This window comes from Cryptomeria japonica, chromosome 7 (genome assembly GCF_030272615.1).
Source record: "Cryptomeria japonica chromosome 7, Sugi_1.0, whole genome shotgun sequence".
Classification (NCBI taxonomy): Eukaryota; Viridiplantae; Streptophyta; class Pinopsida; order Cupressales; family Cupressaceae; genus Cryptomeria; species Cryptomeria japonica.
The window spans coordinates 445,736,531-445,761,418 of NC_081411.1; the positions used below are offsets into that span (position 1 = coordinate 445,736,531).

Genomic DNA, 24,888 nt, shown 5'->3' on the forward strand with positions numbered 1-24,888 from the left:
TACTTTGATAAGTAAAATAACCCTTAGCATTCTCAAATGTGATAAAATTAACATGGTATCAGAGCCAGTCTAAGGAAGATCATATCAGATTTAAATCAAGAATAGAAATTATATTGAAATCACATATAAACTCCCCTATCTCTTACTTACCTCAAAATGGCAAATGGGGTTAGATTAGAGGACCGCCTTTAAGGGGCATCAAATTTCCTTTCATGGAAATTTAGAATCATGACTACACTAAAAGAAGAGGAATTAGAAACCCTCATGCACAAAGATTCATCCATGCCAAAAGATGAAGATGAGCAAAGACTAAGGATTAAAAACAATAACAAAACTATGAAGATATTGGTAGATGCAGTGAAAGATCACATAGTGCCTATCATCTCCAAATTGGATACAACAAGCAAAATGTTTTCAACATTGGAAAACATGTATGAAATTAACAACACCAATAGGGTACTATCGTTAAAACAAAAACTTCATCATATAAAGATACATAAGGGTGAATCTATCACCTCATATTTCATGAGAATTACGAAATTAAAAGACCAACTCTCTAAAATTGGTCATACCGCAGATAGTAAGGAGCCAACCCTGTTAGCACTAAATGGACTACCAAGATCATGGGAAGGATTCATACAAGGAATCAGTGCTCGTGTCGAACTACCTGATTTTGATAGATTAAAGACTGATTGCATCCAAGAGGAATCAAGACTTATTGTAAGGGGAGCTAATCAAACCACTTCAAATGAAGACATTTGTTCTCTAAATTCTTCCTCACACAAAAGGGGAAAGAAAAGAAATTTTAAAGGGAAGAAGGACAAATGACCTAAAGGAAATAAAGGAAAATACTCTCACAAAAGGAAATGAGATATGGCCAAAGTCCAATGTTTTAGATGTGATGAATATGGACACTATGCCATTAAGTGCCCAGACGGATTAAAGACTCAAGTCTCCATTGCAGAAGTTGGAAAATCAAGGGAGGATGAAAAATCAGAAAAGCTTGTATTCTACTCTGCCCTTTCAAGTCAAGTTTCAACAAACCCTAATACTTGGGTAATTAACAGTGGAGCATCTAGGCATATTACTAGATTCAAAGAACATCTTGATGACTTAAAAGAAAATTCAAATGAAGAAGTAACCATTGGGGATGATTCAAGCTACCCTTTGAAAGGGATTGGGACCTGCACCATAAATATGAAATTAGGGATTTCTCTTCAACTCTCAGGAGTACTATATGTACCAGGGATAAAAAGAAATCTAGTCTCTATTTCAGCACTTGAAGACAATGGTTATAGAGTCACCTTCATGCAAGGAAAAGTCTTGGCTTGGCCAAAGAATTCAACCATAAAGAAAGCCTACACAATTGGAGTAAGGCACAAATGCCTTTATAAACTATGCAAGTCTCTCCCTCAAGCTTTGTTACATGAATCACTAGACTCAAATGAAATTTGGCATAGGAGGTTAGGGCATCTACATTTTCGAGCTCTTCCCACAATTGAAAAGTTGGTGATTGGTCTACCCAAATTAAAATAAAATCATGAAGGTACGTGCAAAGGATGTGCTCTTGGAAAGAACACAAAAGGAAGACATGGATCTATTTCCTAAAATGTAAAGGGTTAGAAGAAATCCTTATGAGATTTAAGGAATTCAAAGCCCTAGTAGAAAATCTATCTTGTAAGAAAATAAAAATCTTAAGGACAGACAATGGGGGGGGAATACACTTCAGAAATATTAAAGATTTTTTGTAAAAATGATGGGATTAAGAGGGAGTACACTGTTCCCTACAACCCCCAACAAAATGGGGTAGCAGAATGGAAAAATATGTCTATTGTAGAAGCTGCTAGAGCCATGATGTATGACCAAAATTTAAACACCTTCTTTTGGGCATAAGCATCTAGCACTGCTGTATACATTCAAAATAGAGCCCTCACTCTCTCCTAGCTAATAAAACCCCAGAAGAAGCCTTCTTTGGAGTTAAGCCTGACATAAGCCATCTAAGAATCTTTGGTTGTCCTGTATATATTCATATACCAAAAGAAAAGAGGACCAAGCTAGATCCCTCAGGCAAAAAAGGCATTTTTGTAGGTTATAGTGAAACCTCCAAAGCTTACAAGATTTATATTCCAGGTCAAAAGAAAATTGAACTAAGTATAGATGTGATATTTGAAGAAGATATTGCCTTCATGAAATATAAAAGCTCTCAAGATTTATAAGACCCTCGTCCTCCTCAAAACATTGAAGAAGATCCGGTTGCTGGGATTCAGAGGGAGACTCCAGAAACTATAAACAATGACGATAATAAGAATAACTTAGATCCTCAAAATCCTATCCCCCTTGAGAATCGTAAAAAGCCTCTTTGGGCCAGAAAAATGATTCAAGAAGAAAAAGACTATGCAGCACCTCTAGGGGCATTCAGGGAAAGCAAAAGACCCCATAAGTTCTCCAACTATACTACACTAATGAGTGAAATCATAAACTCAGAACCATCCAGTGTAAATGAAGCCTTAGAAAGACAAGTGTGGAAGGATGCTATGTCTGAAGAATATCGGTCTATCATTAAAAAGGATGTCTGGGATATTGTACCTCATCCCAAAACAAATCAGTAGTATCCTCCAAATGGCTATTTAAAATCAAGCATGCAACAGATGGCAGTATTGAAAAATATAAAGCAAGATTTGTTGCCAGAGGATTCTCTCAGAAAGAGGGAATAGACTATAAAGAGACTTTTGCCCCTGGTTCCAGATATACCTATGTGAGAACCATCATTTCCATAGCAACATCTAAAGGATGGAAAATTCACCAAATGGATGTGAAAACAACATTTCTAAATGGGATTATTGAAGAAGAAGTTTACCTAGACCAACATGAAGGGTTAATTATGCATGATGAAAATTCATATGTATGTAAACTGAAGAAAGCCTTATATGGGCTCAAACAAGCTCCTCGAGCCTGGTATGAAAGGATTGAAAAATATCTCTTGGGTCTAAACTTCTTCAAGAATGATGCAAATCCAAACTTATACTTCAAAGTAATAAATGGAGAAATGTTGATTCTTATTCTATATGTTGATGACTTGTTAATCACAAGGGAAGATCGCTTGATTGATCAATGCAAGCAAGACCTTGCCTCAGAGTTCGACATGAAAGAATTGGGTCTTCTATATTACTTCCTTGGTTTGGAAGTTTGGTAGCAGTCTAACAATATCATCTTGAATCAAGGAAAACATACTATTGATATTTTGAAGAGGTTCGGTATGATGGATTGTAGGCCGATGTCCACACCTATGGAAACAAACTTACACAAATTAAGAGAGGTTGCTTCAGAATCAAAATTTGCATATCCTACCTTGTATAGGCAAATTATTGGATCTCTAATATATTTGGTTAATACCAGACCAGACATATGTTAATCAGTTAATGCACTTAGTCAGTTCATGTGTGAACCAAAGGAGATACATTTGATGGCTGCAAAACATATTCTGAGATAACTTCGAGGCACTATTGGTTATGGACTCAAATATGCTAATGTTGAACTAAACCTACATGGGTACACAGATTCAGATTGGGCTGGAAGTGTGGTAGATAGGAAAAGCACATCAGGGTGCTATTTCAGTCTAGGATCAGCTATGATATTCTGGATAAGTATGAAGCAATCTTCAGTGGCTTAGAGTTCTACAGAAGCCGAGTACATTGCAGCTTCTATGGGGACCAAAGAAGCAGTATGGTTAAGGAAACTACTTGTGAGCCTATTTGGTCAACCATTGAATCCTACTCCTATTCATTGTGATAACCAGAGCTATATAAAGCTATTTGTTAATCCAGTATTTCATGATAAATCCAAACATATTGAGATTCCTTATCACTATGTTAGAGACATGGATGAAAGGAATGCTATCCAACTAAAATATGCGAGTACAGGCAAGCAGACTCCAGACATTCTCACCAAACCTTTGTCTAAAGTAAAGGTTGAGTACTTTCGTAAGAAACTTGGCATGGTTGAAAATGTAAGTTAAATTGAGAATGTAATATTTGATCTGTTGTGCTATTTCTTATTAGTCATGTGTGAAACTATATGACTATTTAATCTTTGTGTGACTTTGAAAGATGACAATTTTTCAAAGTTTCACTTATTTTGGTTAATACTGTAGAGTAACAAATTCATAGTACTCTAACCTCACTATCATGAATAGATATCATGAGACTTGATATCTGCAACTTTGTCATGATAGTTTGCATCTCTGCAGGCATTATGATTGATATCAAGAGAGTTGATATCTTGAGAAATCATAATTATTGAGATGATCATGGCAAATATTATGAGACGTAATATTCATGGATAGGCCATGAATTATATCCCCATGATAGGTATCATGCGACTTGATACCAGTGCACATATAATGGATCTTGAATACTCTTTGAGAACCATGACAAAATATCATGAGACGTGATATTTGTGGTTATGTCATGATTCTTTGATATCACGAGAAGGTGATGTCATTTGTTTGGGATATAATTAATCCTCCCTAGCTAAGAGGGAGTGTTAATGTTGTGTAGCTTCGGTCAGATAATTCTGATCGTCGAAATCAAATGCTTAAGTGGCCAATTGGCCTTAAACATTTGATAGTTGCTTTATCCTTGTAAGTTATGTAAAATTAGCTTATCTGTATTGTCAATGAAGTATTTGTAATTTATGATTGGATTTAATACTCATATATTAATATATATTACAAATGTATATATGTATCTATATATCTATATATACAATAATGTTTGTGATTTACATTATTGATATATATGTATATATAATACATACATACATTTTTGTAATAAAGAAAAAGCTGATTATTAAATATGTTTATTAAAACCAATAGTCAATATAATTGACTTGTTACTTTTAATCGCTTGACAAACATTAGGCAACTTAAAGTCGAATTGGTTAATTATACCATCTTGCATCTTAGTGTATTGTCTTTAATGTTTATCGGTCTAACCCTCACGGGTTCGTGGAGACATGTCTCCATAGAGACATGTCTCTACGTGGATGCTATTCCACGTAGAGGCATGCCTCCACACCATTGTATATATGGTGTATAGTTGCGATTAAAGGACAATATAGAAATCAGAAATATTGAACCAGCCAGCTTGCACAAAACGAACATTGTTGTTACATATTCATTGAAATACAAATCATAAATTCTGATTGTTGTTTCTTACTTGCTTATATTCAAAAGAGATCAAATCAATATATGATAAAAGAAGTACTTTGATAAATAAAATAACCCTTAGCATTCTCAAATCTGATAAAATAACAGTTCATAAAACTTGACATGGCAAAAGCCTATCATAGAGTCAAGTGGTCCTTTTGGAAAAAAAATCTTCTATCTTTTTTCTTTGATAGGGATTGGGTTTATTGGATCATGAGTTCTGTCACTTCTATCTCCTTTGTTCTCATCAATGGTCAATCATCTAAGTTATTTGGAGCATCATGTGGTCTCTGACAAGGGGTCTCTCTCTCTCCTTATTTGTTCATTATTATGGTTGAGGGTTTGGGAAGATTTATCAATTTTCATGTCAAGCAAGGTTTGATTTAGGGATGGAGTTAGAACACTAGTTTACCTCCTCATTCTCACCTTTAGTTTGTTGATGATACAACCTCGATGGACATGGCTAGAATCGATGAAGCAGTGAACTTAAGAAGTGATTTGGACACTTACATGACCACCTCTAGGAAAAATATTAATGAGGACAATTTGTCTATCTTTTTCTTCAACACATTGCACTTTATTTAGAGTAGGATTGCTCAAATTCTTAGGTTTTAGATTGGTTCCCGTTGGTTTACCTTGGAATTCCTCTAATGATTGGATCTCGGTCTAGGGAGTTTTGGTAGGATGTCATTGATTTTTTTTGCATGAGGGTGAGTCACTAGACATGCAGATGGCTTTCAATAGTTGGACAGGTGATGCTTTTGAAGTTAGTGGTTTCGGGCCTTCCAATCTACAAGTGCTTTGTTTAAGTTTCCCCTTCAAGTTTTGTTAAGGATTTTGATGCCCTTACTTGTTAGATTTTATGGAGTAAGTAATCTTCTCTCATCAAAGTGGAGTCTGGTTAAGTGGGAGTTAGTTTGTAGGCTTAAGTAAGAGGGAGGCCTTGGGCTTAGGACTACAAGGATGATGCATCGGGGTCTATTTTCCAAGCTTTATTATAGTTGGTATACCAACTAGGACTAGGAATGGGCTAGAACTCTTACTGTAAGGTACCTCCAAGGGGTGCACAAAATTGATGTTCCTTGTTGTAGCCTTTTGGGGAAGAGGTCTATGATTTGGCATACTCTTAAGAGAATGGCTAAGCTTATCAAAGATGATCTTTTGGGGCTTTATAATAAGGGATTCAATGCTCTCTTTTGGTATGATTATTGGGATGGCCACCCCCTATCATATAACTCCTCTACAACAGTTTGTAGGAAGTTGGTTGGCATAAAGTGGAAGACTTCAAAATTGCTCATAATTTGGGTCCAATAGAGGTTGTTCAATGGACGATCTATGGTAGTGGCTGTTGAGAGGTACCGAGGAGGCTCATCAGGAGCTAGCTAAGATTTTAGCAAGTAGATTGTGTAACTCCCTTAAAGGGAGGGATACTCTAGCTTGGAGCCCTAATCCATATGGCAAACTCTCTGTGGCCTTGGGTTATTTGGAGTTGGATAGGTAGTTGTATGGGAGGTTGGCATTTATTGGTGGAAACAAGTATGGAACAATTTATCTTGGCCCAAATGTAATTTCTTCTTATGGTTGGTGGCCTAGAATAAGTGTCTTACTTGGGAGAATTTGTGCAAGAGAGGCTTCTAGGTCCTTTATTTGTGTTTTTATTAATAGTAGTGAAGAGGATGCTTCTCACCTCTTCTTCTAGTGTTCTTTTCTAGAGATATTTCACATTGTTGGTGGGGTTCTTAGAATCATGTTGTGTTCATGCTACTTCTTTGGTTGAGTTCTGGGAAAGTTTGGGGAGACCTCCATTCAAGACCTCTTTTATCCAAATAACTTGGGCTATTGGCCCTACTTTCATTATTTAGCATATTTGGTTGGAAAGGAATCAGAGGATTTTCCAAGATACAAAAAGGTCAATGACTCAATTATTACAAGAGATCATCAACAGACTTTAGGAAACCATTTCTATAAAATGTGATATTTTAGTTTTGATGGATCCAAGTGATTTGGCAATCATAAGGAATTTGAATATCTTGGATGAGAACCTTGACTCCTCTATTGGTAAATGACCTTGACAAGTCAAAAAATGTTAATCATGAAGGAATGTGGTTCCCCCCTCCTCATGGAATTATGAAGGTGAATATTTATGACTCCTCTTGAGGAAATCTCGGACATGCAGGATTGGTGGCATTGGCAAGAATAATGTTGGGGATGTTATGTTCTTCTTTACCATTTATATAGGGCTAGTAACATTAGGTCGAGAGGTGCCACGAGAATTAATGTTATTCTAGTGTATTACCACCTTTAAACCTATTAACATTCAATGACTTTAATTTTTAAGAATGGCCTTGGAAAGAAGCTACATTAAGGTTGCAAATAAAGTGGAACTATTCTATTTAGAAGTCTTTGACTTTCTTTGTTTGATAAGGCACACAATTATCAATTTTGGATCATTGTATGTTGGTACTAAAGTTCTATAATTATTAGAGTTGATGAAGCTTGATAGGAACATTTTCACATCTATCAAATAACAAAGAGAATTGAAGTAGTATAACAAAGGGGATTATAAAGGTATCCGTGATTGCTTCATAAATATTCAAGGTCTAGAGATAATTAGGAGCCCAAGTTCAACAAAATTTGAGATGGTCAGAAAATTCATTTAATATCAACATGACTGTTTGTTATTCTACTATATTTGTTTGCATAAAAGATTATGGACTTCAAAATTCTATATTTATGAGTTTTCATATTGATTGAAGTGTGGTATATTATTGGTGCATTGAAAAACAATAATAGATAGATCTTAGACCTAAGAAACACCTTACCTACAACACACCTTTAGATCAATCCATCGATGTTCCTTTATATAATGTGATCATGCATAGAAATGGATGGAAAGTTTATACCGTTTCAAGAGAGCCATTAGGAAGGTGGTGGTTCCTATCAAGCCTTTACCATCTAATTCTTCCCAAAACATCTTTTCAAACTAGGAATCCTTTTGTTGAAGATGGTTGGACAAGTATCCATCTTTCTCTATTGTGTATGTATTGCTAAATTTCCAAACAAAATAAAAGTTGTTACAAAAATTATTATAAATAAATATGTATATAAACATATTTCAAATATCCAAAAAAATATTATAAACATTTCAATATTGTATGTTTTTAAATTGTAAATCAAATAACACCTTCACAAATTTTTTTTTGATTATTTTTAATACAATCTAAAAAATAAAAATAATTTATTAAACTAATATTCTTTAAAAAAATAAAAATATCTAATACATTTTACTTTAAATATCTTTATATAAAATAAATAAATAAAAATAAAGTATGTTCTATTGACAAATAAAAATGTGCTCTCTAACTTTTAAAGTATTTTTCTACTCCATTACATCTCATCTTATACAAATGCTAATTTTATTAATCTCATTGAATACCATAAAACCTAATCCTACCCAAGTTTAGATGCGGAAGCCCCTCCAATGCGACCGCACGCCAAGACTACTTCTTATGAAGTCCCACCATCTGCAAATTCGAAGAAAATTTCAGCGAAGACTGGCAAAAGCTAATGATAACTTCTATTGAGTTTAATAATTCATAACAAGAAGGGTCTAAAATAGTGCTCTAGAAAACACAGAGTACCTTCAGTTGTAAATAGTGCAGCCATGACAGCGGAGGCGGGTATAAGCGGGCTTCCAGTGCGTGTGAGACTGAGCTCCACAGATGAAAAATGGAGGAAGAAGAAGGAGAAATGGATGGTGTTGATGGGTATCGTGCTGCATGCCGTCTATATGATGAGCATCTTCGATATATACTTCAAGAGCCCCATTGTACATGGAATTGATCCCGTCACTCCTCGCATCACTCCTCCTGCTGAACGCGTTGTTCTTTTCATAGGTACTAAATCTCCTTTTTTTTTTTGTCTATAATGACGGGCATGAAAACCAATACGAATGAATTCCTACATTGAAGTGAACTTACTAGGAAAGCTTCTTACTTTGCCTTTCGATATCTGTACTCGAGGGAGAGCTTCTAAAATAGGTTTTGGTGTTCGTCAGTGGTTTACTTAAAAATTATACACTCATTTATCTGGAACTTGTCTCTGTTTTGTTAAAGGAGATCTTTGTTTCTTTCTGGAGTATAATGACGCATTTTGATACGTTATAAACATTTAGACAAATTTAAAAGCTTTGCCAATCTAAAATAGGCTTTCTAGTGAAACTCCCGGGTTAATGTTTCAGCATCTTTTTTCTCTCTATGTTCAATAGCACTTCGACATGCTCATGTGCTTCGATGGTTCCCATGTCTTCTGATTATTACTAATGTAAATGAAGTAAAAGGATCATGGAAGAAATAACTGCCCGTTGAATGAATGAATTAAGGAATTTTAATGACGTCCACGAGACCCAATGGTCTAAGGGACCAAGAAACCAAATTAACCCATTTTCAAGCTCTTTTCCACGTTGGTTCTTCTCTTATGGATTTTGAGTAAGAAACTCGCTGTTGTGTGAATCTTTGTCTCTTCAAAAAGTTCATTAAGGCTGTCAACCTTTAATTCGTTCTCAAACTGAATGCTAATATCCTCATATGCCGCATACTCCTTGATGAAATGCCATTCTATTTCTATCGCACTCTTTCTGCAGAAAATGCACGTCCTTTCTTCCCAGTCTTCTTTGGGCAGCTTCCACCTACCAGTTTCGCATCTCAAATGATGAGATCCAGTCCTCAACTAAGCAATTAAAATTTTGGCCTTTCCACTAATCGTTGCTCTCAAATAAACTTTTTCATCATGTTCCCAACTATGGTTAAATTCTTTAATATAGTATGCTTTCTTTCTACCTAACTGTTTTGTCCACATGACATTCTTGAATTTTTCTAATACCCACTTTTTTTATCTCCTCTTTAGTGCTGGGACAGTCGTTCATATTTATGTCCCACTTGTTCATCCACTTGCTGTTTTGTTTATTCCACGTCTTCTTTCTACGACATAGCTCCTCTTCTGCAATCATTTTGGGCCAGCGGTGTTTATCCATACTTTCAATCTTTTTTAAGGAGCATATCAATCAAATTATTGCTGAGGCTTCAATTGGGAACATACCAGGTTCTGCTAAAAGAATCTCATAAGGTATCGTTGATTTGATTTTGAGGTTGCTAGTGATTAGATGTTTTTGAATTCTTTCTATTTGTCTCTATTTGTGGTTTGACATGCTGTTCCCCCATATTTCACACCCATAGAGGATAACTGACACCACTAACACACCGAAAAGAGTTTTCTTAGTTTTCCAATCCCACAATTCAGCTTTGCTACATCTGTTCTGAAGAAGGTATAAGGCTCTCCATCCTCCTTGGATCCTCTTTGATCTGCATGTTTCCTAGCTGAGCCTAATGTGAAAATCAATTCCTAGGTATTTGTACTCCACCACTACCTTCAAGGGGCTGCCCTTGAAGATGAAATTAACTTGCTGCATCTTCCTTTTCAACGAAAAAATCATGACTTTGGTTTTGCTAGTGTTCACTTGCATCCCAACCTCCTGGCAAAAGAGCTCAAGAGCTTTCAAATGCTCTCTCAAACCTTGTGCCGATTTTGCAATAAGAATAAGGTCATCCGCATATAGAAGTAACTTTACCGTGTATTTCGCCAATTGGATGCCTTCTCCATTGGTATTGTTTATCCACTCTTCAAGTTTGTCAATATATAAACCAAACAATGTGGGAGACAAAAGGACAACCTTGTTTGACCCTAATGTCACTACCAAAGCATTTAGACATACCCTCTTTAGTTCTGATTTTGGCTCTAACCTGCTCGTAGAGTTTGTGGACAGCCTTTCTAAGCTCCTCTGGAACCTCCAGCTCTTCCATTCTGTGCCAAAGCTTATCCCTAGGGACAGTGTCAAAGGCTTTTTTGAAATCAACAAAGTAGCAAAAGGCCTCTCCTCTGGCTGTCCCAGTTTTTTTCAATGAAGTATCTTAGAGTGATGTAATGGTCAACAGTGGAGTGTTTAGGCCGGAAACCAGCCTGACCTCTTGCTCTTTTTCCCTCTTTTTCTGCCTATTTACTGATTCTACGCTCTATCATGCTCCCAAAAAGCTTCCCAAAGAGAGGGTTGACCATAATAGTACGGTAATTAGAAGGATTATTGATGTCTCCACTTTTGTGAAGAGGAATAACCACACTAGTTGTCCATTCAACCGGAAAGTTGTTTTGAGTAGCTCCATTAAAGATCTTCTAGATATGAGGAGCTAGGAGATCAACTCCCCATTTTAAAAATTCTGCCTGTAATCCATCAATGTCTTGTGCTTTACCACTTGCCAAATTCTTTATACCTTGTTTGATGTCTTTCAATGAGAAAAGCTCAACATAAGTTTTAATTGTGGGTGGATTACATTTCTCATTTGTTCGCTCATATAAGAGCTTTGCATATTCTAACCATTGGGCACCTGTGATATTGTTTTCAATTTGTTTTCTCTTTAGCTGTAGCTCCTTCCAAAATCCTTTGGGATTGTGCTTCCCCAAATCAATTAATTCTTTCCTCCTTGCAATTACATATCTTTCTTTTTTTGATTTAATCAATTGTTCGTATATTATCTTTTTTTCTTTGCTTGAATCCTTCCCTTTAAGAGATTTTTTAGCAGCTTTGCACTATTCGTCATACCAAGGGTTAGTTGGAAAGGTATTTGAAACTTTCTTCATAGGTTTGGTTCTTCTTGCACACTTTCAAAGCCTTGTGTATCAAAGGGATCAGCATGCTATTGCCGACATACTCTCTTTCTCTTTTGTTACCCTTGTATTCTACACTATTTTTTGCCAACTGTAGGTGCTCTTCCAAAGCAGCCTTGAAGAGCTCATGATTTTCTTGATTTATAAGGATTTTACCTTGTTTAACATCCTTCCTGTGAGATTGTTTCTGTTCTTCTTGTAATCCTGTAGCATTTATGTCGAGCTTAATAAAAAGAGGCATATGATCAGAGTTCAACTCTATGGGACATCTCTCAATGTTGAAGTTCAACAACTTGGAAATAGAACTTTGAGAACATATTACATAGTTTACCACGTTTTGCCCATTGTAAGTCTTGCAAGTAACTATTGTCACAAAAATTTGCACCCTTGTTGAGCTATCAACTCAACAACCTTGTGAAACATGGAAACAACCCGAAAGTGTGGGACCTTGCGCAAGGGGGTTGAATCTCCGGAGAAGGCCGACTTCCTTCTCAATCCTAGTGCAGGTGTTGAACCAACTCAACACTCCAAATCTTACTTCTAATCCTATCCTAACAACTTGCAGAGGAAAAGGGAAGAGAGAAATGCTCAAAATGAAAGGAGGTGATGCACCAAGATAAGAGATGTTTCTCTCCCCACCTAAAATGGCACAAAGAATCAACTGAAATACCCAGGAGATGCACAAACTTCAGTTGCATGAATGACCTCAACTCATGTATGGAGGTTAGAACTTGCTGAATGTCAAGAGGGGGGAAGGTTTCCCACAAGTCACACCCAAAAAGAGGTTAACATAGCATATATGTGAAAGAAAGCCACAAACATACACTTATAATGAAGGTAAGAACACATACACAACATACATAAGTTGAAGTAAGGCAAGAATGGTGATTTCAATTCATTATAAGGCCAATGGCCAAACTTACAGTTGCAAAAATGCAAGATAAATACAAGTCTTTAAGAGAAGTGAAAGAGCATAGAATAGCTCGAGTCAGCAGGGAGAGAACCCTTTACAATGAGGCATAACATCCTTATATAGAAAACTGGTCGCATAGGAGAGACCATTGGTCAAGGAAGAGAAGCCTTGACCCTTGTGTGTGCAGGGAAATGTCAGTCAGGGAATGCAGGGAAGTGCATGCACCTGACATTGTGTACATGCAAGCAACTTGGCCATACCTTGACAACGCAATCCCAAGAAGAAAGGACTCCCAAAAAGTGGATTGTCTGACATTCCAAAGTCAGAGCATGCAGGCATGACATAAGTAACCACAAGTAAGCATGGCCTTGTACTCCACTTGATGGAAATCCTACAAAAATCATTAAATGCGCTCCTGTAGCTCCACGAAAGAAGGTGTACAAGTCACTAGAGTTGTTGGAGCATTAAGAGCTTTGAGTGTTGATCACGCCATCTGGAAGTGTTGCAAGCTGGAAGGAAGCTGGAAATTGGGAACTTCGGGGTTTCGGAGTTCCGGGGTTGAGGAAGAGAAGACTTAGCAAATTGGGAACTTCAGGGTTCCGGAGTTCCGGGGTTGAGGACTTAGCAACTTGGGAACTTCGGGGTTCCGGAGTTCGAGGGTTGAGGAAGAGAAGACTTAGGAACTTCCTTCTGACAAGACAACACATCACACTTCATGATTCCATTGCTTATCTTTGATCAACTCAGGTAGTGCTGGTCCATAGAACATATCTCTGATCGGTTCTCACTGATGGACCAAGGGTGTCATAAAATGACAACAGTAACATTGTTGGATCTTGGCCAATTTTTCATGCCGTTACATATAACCATTCCATATAAGTTGCAAAGGCCTAACAACTCTGCCCCAAAGTGTGAAACACTCCCATTCCTGTTCTGTGAATTCCGTTTCCAAAGGTGATCCTTTTTTTCCCCTAACCATAAGGGGTTGTTGTCTTCTCCTACATCATTGCTCAATTGAATAGATTGATTGTTTGCTGTCCTAGCATTGAAGTCTCCAATTAAGATAATTCCCCTACATTGCTATAAGCTGAAATATCTTTTTTTAATGCAGCATAAGGGTCTTCATTATCCAAATTTCTCTTTTTGTAAAATTTTGAACTTTTGGGGGCAAAATAACAAGTAGCCACCCAGATAGTGTCTTCAATATCTGTTATTTTCAGCCATATGATTTGTTTATTTGGATCCTCTTTCTCCAATTTTATAATATCCCGCCATATTTCCTTTATTAGGACTGTTATCCCTCCATGTCCTTTACCTATTTCCGTTTCTTCATTCCACACGAAGAATTTAATGTATCCTTCAATATCTGGAACTCTGCATCCTTCATGTTCATGTGTTTCCAAAAGAAAAATAATGTCTTTTCCCTCTGCTATGGGCCCCAAACTCGGTCCTCTTCTCCATGGGTAACCTCTACAGTTCCAACTTACCATGTTTATATACTCTCGGGGGGCCCCGAATCCCTATTTCTTGTGTGTCCATTGTTCGCTGATATGAGCTTTCCCATTTTTCAGCCATGCCCATTTTCCTATTTCTCTAGCTGATTTCACTTTCTCCCATTCTCTCCTTCGCTCTTTTTGTTGCGCAAAAGTCAAATCTTCATCTAAATAAATATAAGTACCTCTAAGCATCCCCCTATTTTTTAGAATCATAGATTTGTCCGCCAAACTTCTTAAAGTAACTCTCACAAGTCTATCCTTTCCTTCTCCTATTTTCTTCCCAATCCTATTTGCTTGTTGAATACAACTTGTCTATTTCAGCTTGTCCTTGAGAAAATCCCTTGCTAGAATATCAGTTCTTTCCTTCTCTCCAAAGTCCTTTAAACCTTTGATGATGATATTTACCTCCTTGTCTTGTTTGTCTTTTTCTTCTCTTATTTGTCTCTTGATTTGGTTTTCTATGATTTCTTTTTGTTTGCTTGTTAGTTCATTAACAACTTCAGCCCAAGATTTGGCTTCCTTTATCTGCTCCTCTAGTTTGTCTTCTCTTAATGCCATGTCCTTTACTATCGATTGAAACTCCTCCAGCTGTGCCACGATACCAATTTTCGTTGACTCTGAAATATCATTATTTGCTGTTTCTGCTTGTTCTAATCCTTGTTTTACGTTGGTTAATTCTTCCTGCCCCCTCTCTCCACTGTTTTGCAAACTCATTATCTGTTCTTTTAGTGCCTTGTTCTCCCTTTCAAGGATCCATCTTACTTTTGTAATTTCTCTTAATTTATTGTCTTCTTGCTGCCCCATTGCTTCCAAAACTTCAATCCTCTTTTTCATTTCCATGAGCTTGTTGGCATTGACAAAACCGGTCAATCCAGAGAACCGGTATATGAGCTAAGATTTGTCATTGATGTCTAACACTGGCCGGTGAAGTGGTATTGGTAGAATGGTGTATTTCAGTAAGCAAAGGTGATGGCTTACAAATACATGGAAACAACACTGGAAACAAATGACCAAAAGTTCAATAGCTAAAGGGAAGATAGACTAATCCAACCGGTCTGTCATTCAAGAAGATCGGTCATTCTAATGATGATGAAGTCACAAAAAAAATGACTCAGGCAAGAAGACTTGAGGTTATATGCAAATCGGAACCTCATTGGCAAACAAGGGAAGAGACTTGATGCTAGCACAACAAACCGGCAATCAAAGGATGAACTGGTAATATCGAAGTGCAGTGGTATATCGGTACACCGGTATGACAGAAGGAAGATAGGTGATCACCATAAATCTCGGAGTGGTGATCAGTTATTCAATTGCGGTGGTAAAAGGTGAGTTGGTGAGCTTGTGTCTACACCAAATCATAAATTGGTAAGGTCAACTTTAGTTATCATGTAGTCAAGCATGATTACCTGTGGATTTTCTGGTTCACACTTAATTGACTGAACTCGACCCAAAAGTTACTATCTTTGGAAGATGCGGTGGCAGAATTCGTTGAACACTTGGCCGAATTGTTGCAGGGTGCGCAGAGAAATAGTGGGAGATTTTGAATTTTAAATCTTCCGCAATCTGGGATTGCTTTGATTGAGGGAACACCTGAAGGTGTCAGCAGAAAATGTATAAAGTATTTTTGAATTCATTCAGAAAGATTTGATCGTAAAATTTGCAAAAGGCAGATCTTGTAGAAGGCGATCCAAAGTGAAGACCAGAGTGAGAGGAAGTGCTAAAAGGATTTAGGAGAGCAGAGGGTGTTTGAGGTAGACCGGCAAAGTGCAAAGCCGAAGGTCAGAGGATCGACAAAGTGCAGAGCCGAAGGTCAGAGGACTGGCAGAGTTCACAACCGAAGGTCAGAGGACCGACAGAGTATAGAGCCGAAGGTTAGAGAACCGACAGAGTGTAGAGTCGAAGGTGTAAGAAGAAAACCGGTGTTGTGCAGAGCAGACACAATCGGTGTGGATAGAGTGTGATTCTCATCGTGATATGATCAAGCTATCAGTAGCTAATTCAACAAATCATCCATCTGTTGCTTTCTAACCATTGCAACTTAAATCCCTTAACCGGGCGGACTTTAACAGGTCCCTTTGTAAAATCCCTTAACCGGGTGACATCTTAATTGATGTTCTTAAGTCCTTTAATCAGGCTACCTTTAACAGGGTAAAGGCACTAACCAACCTTAATCAAAATCCCTTAACCAGGTGGCACCTAACAGTGTCTTTGTAATATTCTAACAGGGATGGCTCCTCACCGGGCGTACTCCAGAAGAGTACAAATTTTGTGAGTTCCTACTCACACCGTGGTTTTCTCCCATTTGGGTTTCCACGAGATAAATCTTGGTTTCATTGTCAACTTTTCATGCATGCATATTGTACTTCAGTGATTAAGTATATTGATGAATATTAAATAAGTTTAGATTAGAGTTAAAAAGTTTTAATTGTGAAAAATTGATCAAGTGCTGATTCACCCCTCCCCTCTTAGCATCGGTTGGGACTAACAATTGGTATCAGGTCCTTAGAATCAGAGGAAGCTTAATCAGCTTAAGGAAAGGTCCAAGATGATGCGAAAGGAGGGTCCTAAGTTCTCTAAGGAGAATTACACCTTGTGGTGTGGAAGAATGAAACTTTATCTAAGATCCCTAGGAGAACATTACTGGAATCATGTAATCATAGAGTACATTGAACCTTCAGGGACTCTCACTCCAGAATAGATCAAGGAAAGGCAAGATAATACTGCTGCTATGGATCTGATTGTCAGCACTCTTTCTGATAATGAATTTGCTGAGGTTCAAGATTTGAAAACAGCTTTTCATATATGGAATAATCTGAAGACAGTCTATGGGGGAGATCCTCATGTTCAAAAAGCAAAAGTAGACAGCCTGAGAGGAAAATATGATGAGATGAGGATGCAGGAAGGAGAAAACATAGACCAGTATAGCAAGAGAATAAAGGATGTAGTAAACTCCATTAAAAGTGCTGGAGGAAAGCTTGAGGAGGATGATATGGTTAGAAAAATCCTGAGAACCATGCTACCACAATATGCCATAAGGGTCTCTGCTATCCAGGAAATTAGATCCTTGGGAACAGTTAATGTATCTCTTGACTCACTGATCGGTAAATTGACTGCTTTTGAACTGAGTAATTATGACAACAACGTACCAAAGATTGATGCTGCTTTCAAAGCCTCCATGATGCATGCACCAACAAGGAGAAGGAAAGAAACCGGAAGTAGTTCTACTAACAGAACCGGTCATTCCCATGAAAGTGACAATTTGTTATCTGAGGAACAAGAGCAAGATGAAATTGAAGCTTTATTGGCAAGAAGATTGCTAAGAGGAAAAGGAAAGTATAAAGGTAAACTACCCTTAAAGTGCTTCTCCTGTAATAAGATAGGTCATATTGCTTCAAGATGTCCTGACAATGATAGAGACATGAAGGATAATTTCAGAAGCTACAGGGACAAGAGCAAGGAGTGTTATCTTGTAGAAGAAGGAGTCACTGATGAAGAATCAAAAGGATCTGATGGAGATGGAATTACATTTGTGGTAGTCAAGGAGGATAGCACAGAGGAAGGAGATATGGCACTGATTTCTAGTACAAACCGGTGTGGAGAATGGGTGATTGATAGTGGTTGCACTCACCACATGACCGGTGACAGAAACAAATTCCTCAGCATGGAGGATTGCAATGGAGGAACTGTGAGATTCGGAAATGATGCTCCTTGTGCAGTAAAAGGTAAGGTATCTATAGCCCTGAATGACAAAACAAATTGTGATGATGTCTATTGGGTAGAAGAAAATATAGTTTGTTAAGTGTTGCACAACTTAACAACAAGGGTTACCAGTTAGAATTCAATGAAGGAATATGTAAAATAAATGACAAATCAGGAAGTCTGATTGCCACCGGTAAACAGTCAAGAGGCAATCTGTTTCACCTAGACACCACCATAGGTAGTTGTCTAATGGCTAAGGTAGAAGACTGTTGGTTGTGGCACAAAAGACTGTGTCATGTTAACTTTGATAGCATAGCAAAAGTCAGTAAGACAAAGTCTGTCAGAGGTATGCCTAATATAGTAAAACCTGAAAATGCTATGTGCAAAGAGTGTCAACCAGGAAAGTTGGCTGGGTCTAGTTTCAGCAGTAAATCCTTTTCATCTGAAAATGTGCTGGACTTAGTTCATACAAACCTGTGCGGTCCCATAAGAACCAAGAGTTTCTATGGAGATCGGTATTTTATGCTATTTGTGGATGACTTCTCAAGAATGATGTGGGCTGTATTCTTGAAGGAAAAATCTGAAGCCTTTCACATGTTTAAAGTATTTAGAGGCTCGAGTAGAAAGAGGAACCGGTAAGAATCTGAAGTGTCTGAGATCAGATAGAGGAGGAGAGTTCACCTCTCAAGAGTTCATGAATTACTGCGAAGAACATGGGATTATGAGACAAATGCCTGCACCCAGAACACCTCAGCAGAATGGGGTTGCTGAAAGAAGAAACATAACTCTTATTGATTGTGCAGGAACTCTGATGATACAAAAGGACATTCCACATATTTTCTGGAGAGAAGCAATAAGCACTGCTTATACACCTTGAACCGGATACAGGTAAAGAAAGGGACAAATAAAATTCCCTATGAATTATGGTGTGGATATTCACCTAATATTTGTTATTTCAAAGCATTTGGAAGTAGGTGCTATATCAAGAGGGATGAGTACATTGGAAAATTTGATCCCAAGAGTGATGAAGGGACCCTCTTAGGTTACTCCACAAAGAGTAAGGCATATCGGTGTTTGAATACAAGGACAGGTAAGATTGTAGAAAGTGCAAATGTCAGAGTAGATGAGTACTCTGAGAAGAATGAACAGGACAGTAAGAGTGAATTGGAGGACTATAAAGGGTTCGAGTACATTGTACCGGTGGAACCTACTGAAGAAGATCCCGTTGAAGTGGCAAATGAAGAAGCCTGTGAAGTAGAACCTGCACAACCGGTTGAAGAAGCTCCAAGAAGTGAACCGGTATTGGCTAAGTATGTTAGAAACAATCAGTCTGCAAAAAATATCATCGGTGACAAAGATGCAGGAGTTCTAACCAAAAGAAGAGCAAGAGAGAATTGTTGTATGCTTTCCATAGTTGAGCCCAAAACAGCAAAGGAGGCTCTAAAAGATGATGACTAGGTCAAAGCCATGGAAGAAGAACCGAAGCAAATTGAGAAAAATGATACATGGACTCTAGTGCCCAGACCGGAAAACAAAAATGTGATAGGCACTAAGTGGGTGTTCAGAAATAAAATGGATGAAACCGGTAAAGTGATAAGAAACAAAGCAAGATTAGTCTGTAAGGGCTATGCTCAAGAAGAAGATTTGGACTATGGAGAAACCTTCGCATCGGTGGCCAGGCTGGAAGGGGTCAGAATTTTGCTGGCCTATGCTGCTTATAAATTTTTTGAAGTTTACCAAATGGATGTCAAATCGACATTCTTAAATGGGGTGTTAGAGGAAGAAGTGTACATTGAGCAACCGGAAGGGTTTGCATCTTGTTGATGTGTTTTTCATGCACATGCGAACACAGAATAAAATACCAAGGTATCTTATCCTCTCTTGAACAAAGTTTCTCCGAATGCTGAAGATTTCGCAGAAGGATCAATCGGAGCAACTCCAAGGTTCTTATATGTAGGTTCTCTACTTGTGGATAAGCTCTTGCGGTATGATGTGATTTTGCTGGAATCACAAGGGGATTTACATTTGATGACCTGAGCGTGTGATTTACTTTGGATATCACTGGAACGTGGGTCTTTACTGATCCTTGATTTCTAAAAAAGGGAAAAAAGGATAAGGGTTGGAGAGGAATCTAATTCTAATGCTAAGAATGTAGGAGCAATGGATGACCTTTGATGAAACTCTAACCAAGTCTTGCTTTGACATGCTATGATCATCTCCACAAGGCTAGTGCGATCTTCTAAGGGTAGCTTTATGATGTTCAAATCACTGCTACAAGCATAGACACCATCAAGTTGATGCATATCAATGAAGAAGCGATAACTGGAGTTAAGCTTAAGCTGAATGACTCCAGTCGACTACACAAGGCAAGTTTGCAATCAACACACCGCTAGTAGTATGGATATACAAATTTCACCATTGATCATACAAATTTCACCATTGATCATACAAATTTCTTCCATTCATCTAATAACATGAAATTAAATTTGAGAAGTATAGAGACCATGCAAATTGTAGAATCGACACATAGAATTCACCATTCCTTCAATGAAGTTTACATGTCTTTTGCAACAATGTCTTGGCAACAATCTTTGCCTTCTCTTTCTACTCTACTCTAAAATGCTATCTACTATTGAGCTACTAATTATTGCCTATCTCTCTTTTGCTAACTCCTAACTATTAACTAATCTTTGACTATTAACCTTTACAAATGAAGAGCCAGGGCTTTATATAGAGAGCCCTTTACAAATTGACGACTTTGATTGACTTACAATCAATGGCTAGGATTACAAGATAGAAACCCTAATTAGGGTTTGTTGTAACAAACTTCCTTAACCAATGAGAAAATTACATTCAAGGAGTGAGGACCAATAGGAAGCAGGGGTAGGTACATCGAAGTTTGTGCCGTCCTCGATAAATTAGGTACATTGAATCTGGACATGCTGAGGTGGACCAATCCGACTGGAGGAAAAGTGATTGGGATGCCACCTTGTTTGACGTTTGTATCTTGGTTGATCCTCCTCTGTCCTTGATGCGAAGAATGATGTACCTCCTTGACTTCCATGTGCTTGATGAGGCTTCCTCACTGTCAAGTGTTCTTTCTCTGGTCGCTCACCTCGCCTTGAAGTGTTGGTAAGGTCATTCTTCTCTGTCATCATGTGGTTCCTTTGTGTGGCGAAATGAAGGTTTTGGAGATAGCTTGCAACTCCTCGAACACTTGTAGTCTTCCAACTCTTTAAAACACCTTGAGTCCTCCTTTATGCATTTGGAATGTCCTTGACGATGATGGATTAGAATAGGTCGTCCTTGTCCTGGCCTGATTTTCTTCCACCTGCAAAACAAACCAAAAGGTGATTAAGTATACATAATAAATTCATTCTAACATAGCATTTCCTTTCATATCTTTGACAAGAAGGCATTAGAATGAAATTCGCTCAAGATCCTCTCCAGGGACGGGCCCTATAATAAAATTTGCTCAGGACCCTTTGGAAAGGTCAGGAGTGAAATTTTGCATTTTAGGCTTAATTCACATTCCTTTAGCTTTGAACTTCTCTTGACCTTTGAATCACTTTCTCCTAAAGACATCATTGATTTGACCCCCAAAAAGACCAAAAAAGAGGATTTCGCTTGGGACATAGGCCAAGGATAGGACCTATAGAGAATTTCGCTCTGGACCCTTTGGAAGGGTCAGGAGCAAAATTTGCATTCTTGGCTCAAATCACATTTTGTGACCACAACTTGATCAAATGCATGCCTAAGGATGTTTTTTAATTACAATCAACACTAGGCTTGATGCAAAATTGGGAGCAAAATAGAGGGTTTAAGAATTTCGCTCTGGACCCTTTGGAAGGGTTAGGAGCGAAATTCTTCCTTGGGCTCAAATTCTATCATTTCCTTACTCCAAATTGCCTCCCAAGACAAGCACATGCTAGCCTTCTCTCCACCAAGGCCTAGGAATCCATATCTTAGTCTTCTTCATGAGCAAACTAGGTGATTTTGAGAATTTCGCTCTGGACCCTTTGGAAGGGTCAGGAGCGAAATTCAAGATTTGCTTGTTTTCCTTCACCTAGATTCATTCTTCATACCTTGTTTTCCTTTGACACTCAACTTTGGATCCCTCTCTCATGAAGGCAACACCTGTTTGACCCCTAAGAAGGCCTGAAAGGAGAAATTTGCTCCAAATCATGGCCAAGGACAGGACCTTTAGAGAATTTCGCTCTGGACCCTTTGGAAGGGTTAGGAGCGAAATTCAAGTTTTAGCTCAATTCCTTCACATTTGGTGGTCACAAGCTATTCAAGGGAATGCCTAGGGGTATCTCCAAGCTTAATTCACCTTGATCCACACTTGGCTTGACACAAATTTGAGAGAAAAGGGAGATTTTGGGAATTTCGCTCTGGACCCTTTGGAAGGGTCAGGAGTGAAATTCATGTCTTGAGCTCATTTCTTCATTTTTTCAACTCCAATCTACCTCAAAAGGCAAGGACACATCACTTCACTTCCATCCACGCCATAAAAACCAAGGATTTGACCTCCTCCAAGGGGCAAATAGGTGTTTTCAAGAATTTCGCTCTGGACCCTTTGGAAGGGTCAGGAGCGAAATTCAAGATTTAGGACAAAATCCTTCACTCTTTCACATCCCATCACTTCAAAAGGCAAAGACATGTTAATCCACTTCCAAATATGCCCAAGGAACTAAAATATTGGCCTAAACAAGGAAGAAAATGAGGTTTATGGAGAATTTTGCTCTGGACCCTTTGGAAGGGTCAGAAGCGAAATTCATGTCTAGGTTGATTTTCACCATTTCATCGCCTCAAACCTTCTTTCAAAGGCTAGAACACCTCAAGGTCACTCCAACCATGCCTTAGAAGTCCAAAACTTGGCCATGACAAGGAAGAAAATGAAGGTTATGTGAATTTCGCTCTGGACTCTTTGGAAGGGTCAGGAGCGAAATTCTTACTTGGGCTCATTTCTCACCTTTTTCCTCCCTTCCTTGGCTTGGATATATCTTCTTAGGCCTCCTTCCATCATGATCAAGTGAATTTGCTCCTCAAGTTGGCATCTAGCTCAAGATTTTGTGAAGAAATAGGGCCTTATATGAATTTCGCTCTGGACCCTTTGGAAGGGTCAGGAGCAAAATTCATCCTTTGGCTCAAATCTTGACTTCATTTTCACATTTCTTTATCCAAACAAGTGCTTTGCTCTCAAAATGCATGGGACAAGGATTAGTTCATAGGTTTGGGCAAGGTAGAATGCCTTATGAAGGAATTCGCTCTGGACCCTTTGGAAGGGTCAGGAGCGAAATTGCTCTTCTAGGCTCAAATTGACTTCTCTTCAACTTGGCTTTGCCTTAGACTCAACCCTTGATCCCTTTCCTTGCCATGTATGTCCATTGTTTGATGCCCTTAGTGAAGGGTTAGGAGCGAAATTTGTCTTTAGTCTCTCCGTTAGGATCCATATATGGAATATAACATTCTTATACTTTAAGTTATATTCCATATATATTGTCAGGATGTTTGAGAGTGGTTTCGGACCTCCAGGAGTTATAATGCAAAATCTAGTTTTTGGAGGATTCTTCAATTTTCCAAGCTTAGTCAAATTTCAGGATCAGGATGACATTCCAAACTTAGCCAAATTTCAGGACATTTGAGGATCAGGATGACATTCCAGACTCCTTAAGGCGAATTCGCTCTGTCCTTGATGTAAGGGATGGGACCTAGGAGGACATTATGCATTCAACCAAGGTTTGATTTAGCAACTTGAAGTGCAACCAGATAGTACACAAAAAACACCCTAGGAATGATCTAAATTACCCCTAATGACTCAATTGACCTGACCTCTTGAGTAGATCCACCTGACTCAAGCAGAGCCTGCTATCCTAATGAGCCCCCTGGTGACCCTTCAAATGCAAAAGGTCAATAGACAAGAACCTAGAAGACCAAGAAAACTAACCCTAGAAAGCAAAAGGTAGGGGTCCCCATTTGCAATGGGGCGATGTGTGAATACGTCACAACACATCTGAATATGGAAGAAATATGGTATGCAGGTTGCAGAAGGCTCTATATGGGCTAAAACAAGCACCAAGAGCTTGGTATGAGAGGCTGCACTCATACCTACTAAGCATAGGGTTCAAAAGAACCAGTGATAATAGTAACCTGTATCTGAAGAATGGAGCTGAAAGTAAACATCTAATTGTTGAGATCTTTGTAGATGACATCATCTTTGGAGGAGATGACGAGATGAGTAGAAGTTTTGCAGAACAAATGAAGCAAGAATTTGAGATGTCCATGATTGGCGAAATAAATTTTTTTATTGGCCTGCAAGTCTCATTGCTAAAGAATGGCATTTTCGTTAGTCAGACTAAGTACATAAGGGAAATTCTGAAAACTTTTGGAATGGAAGATTGCAAACCTATTGGAACTCCAATGGTTACAGGTTGCAAGCTCTCTAAATATGATGAAGCTGAAGAAGTAAATGAGACACTTTACCAGTCCATGATCGGTAAGTTGCAGTATGCAGTCCATAGTAGACCGGACATAGCACAAGTTGTTGGCTTGGTTGCCAGATTCTCTGCAAATCCGAAAGAGACTCACATGGTGGCAGTCAAGAGAATATTTAGATACCTCAAGGGGACTGATGAGTATGGTCTCTGGTATCCACATAAGGGAGACTTCAGATTAAGTGTCTTCATTGATTCAGATTGGGCAGGGAACATTGATGATAGAAAGAGCACTAGTGGAGGTGCATTCTTTCTTGGAGATAGGATTGTATCTTAAACAAGCAAGAAACAAAATTGCATATCTCAATCTACAGCCGAGGCTGAGTATGTAGCTGCTGCAATCAACTGCACACAAATAGT

General features: G+C 38.2%; 1 protein-coding gene across 3 annotated transcripts in view; it reads left to right on the forward strand.

Annotated features, from left to right (window-relative positions):
* The first annotated feature begins 8,658 nt into the window (after positions 1-8,658).
* LOC131030393 (GPI ethanolamine phosphate transferase 1) overlaps positions 8,659-24,888 on the forward strand; it is a 246,115-nt gene continuing 229,885 nt past the window's right edge. Inside the window, exon 1 of one of the 3 annotated variants that reach the window (XM_057961198.2) lies at positions 8,659-9,102. In XM_057961198.2, coding sequence (XP_057817181.2) covers positions 8,871-9,102 — 232 coding nt within the window. In that variant the 5' untranslated portion in view covers positions 8,659-8,870. The remainder of the gene's footprint in view (positions 9,103-24,888) is intronic. The other 2 variants (XM_057961200.2, XM_057961197.2) reach the window with 2 other exon arrangements.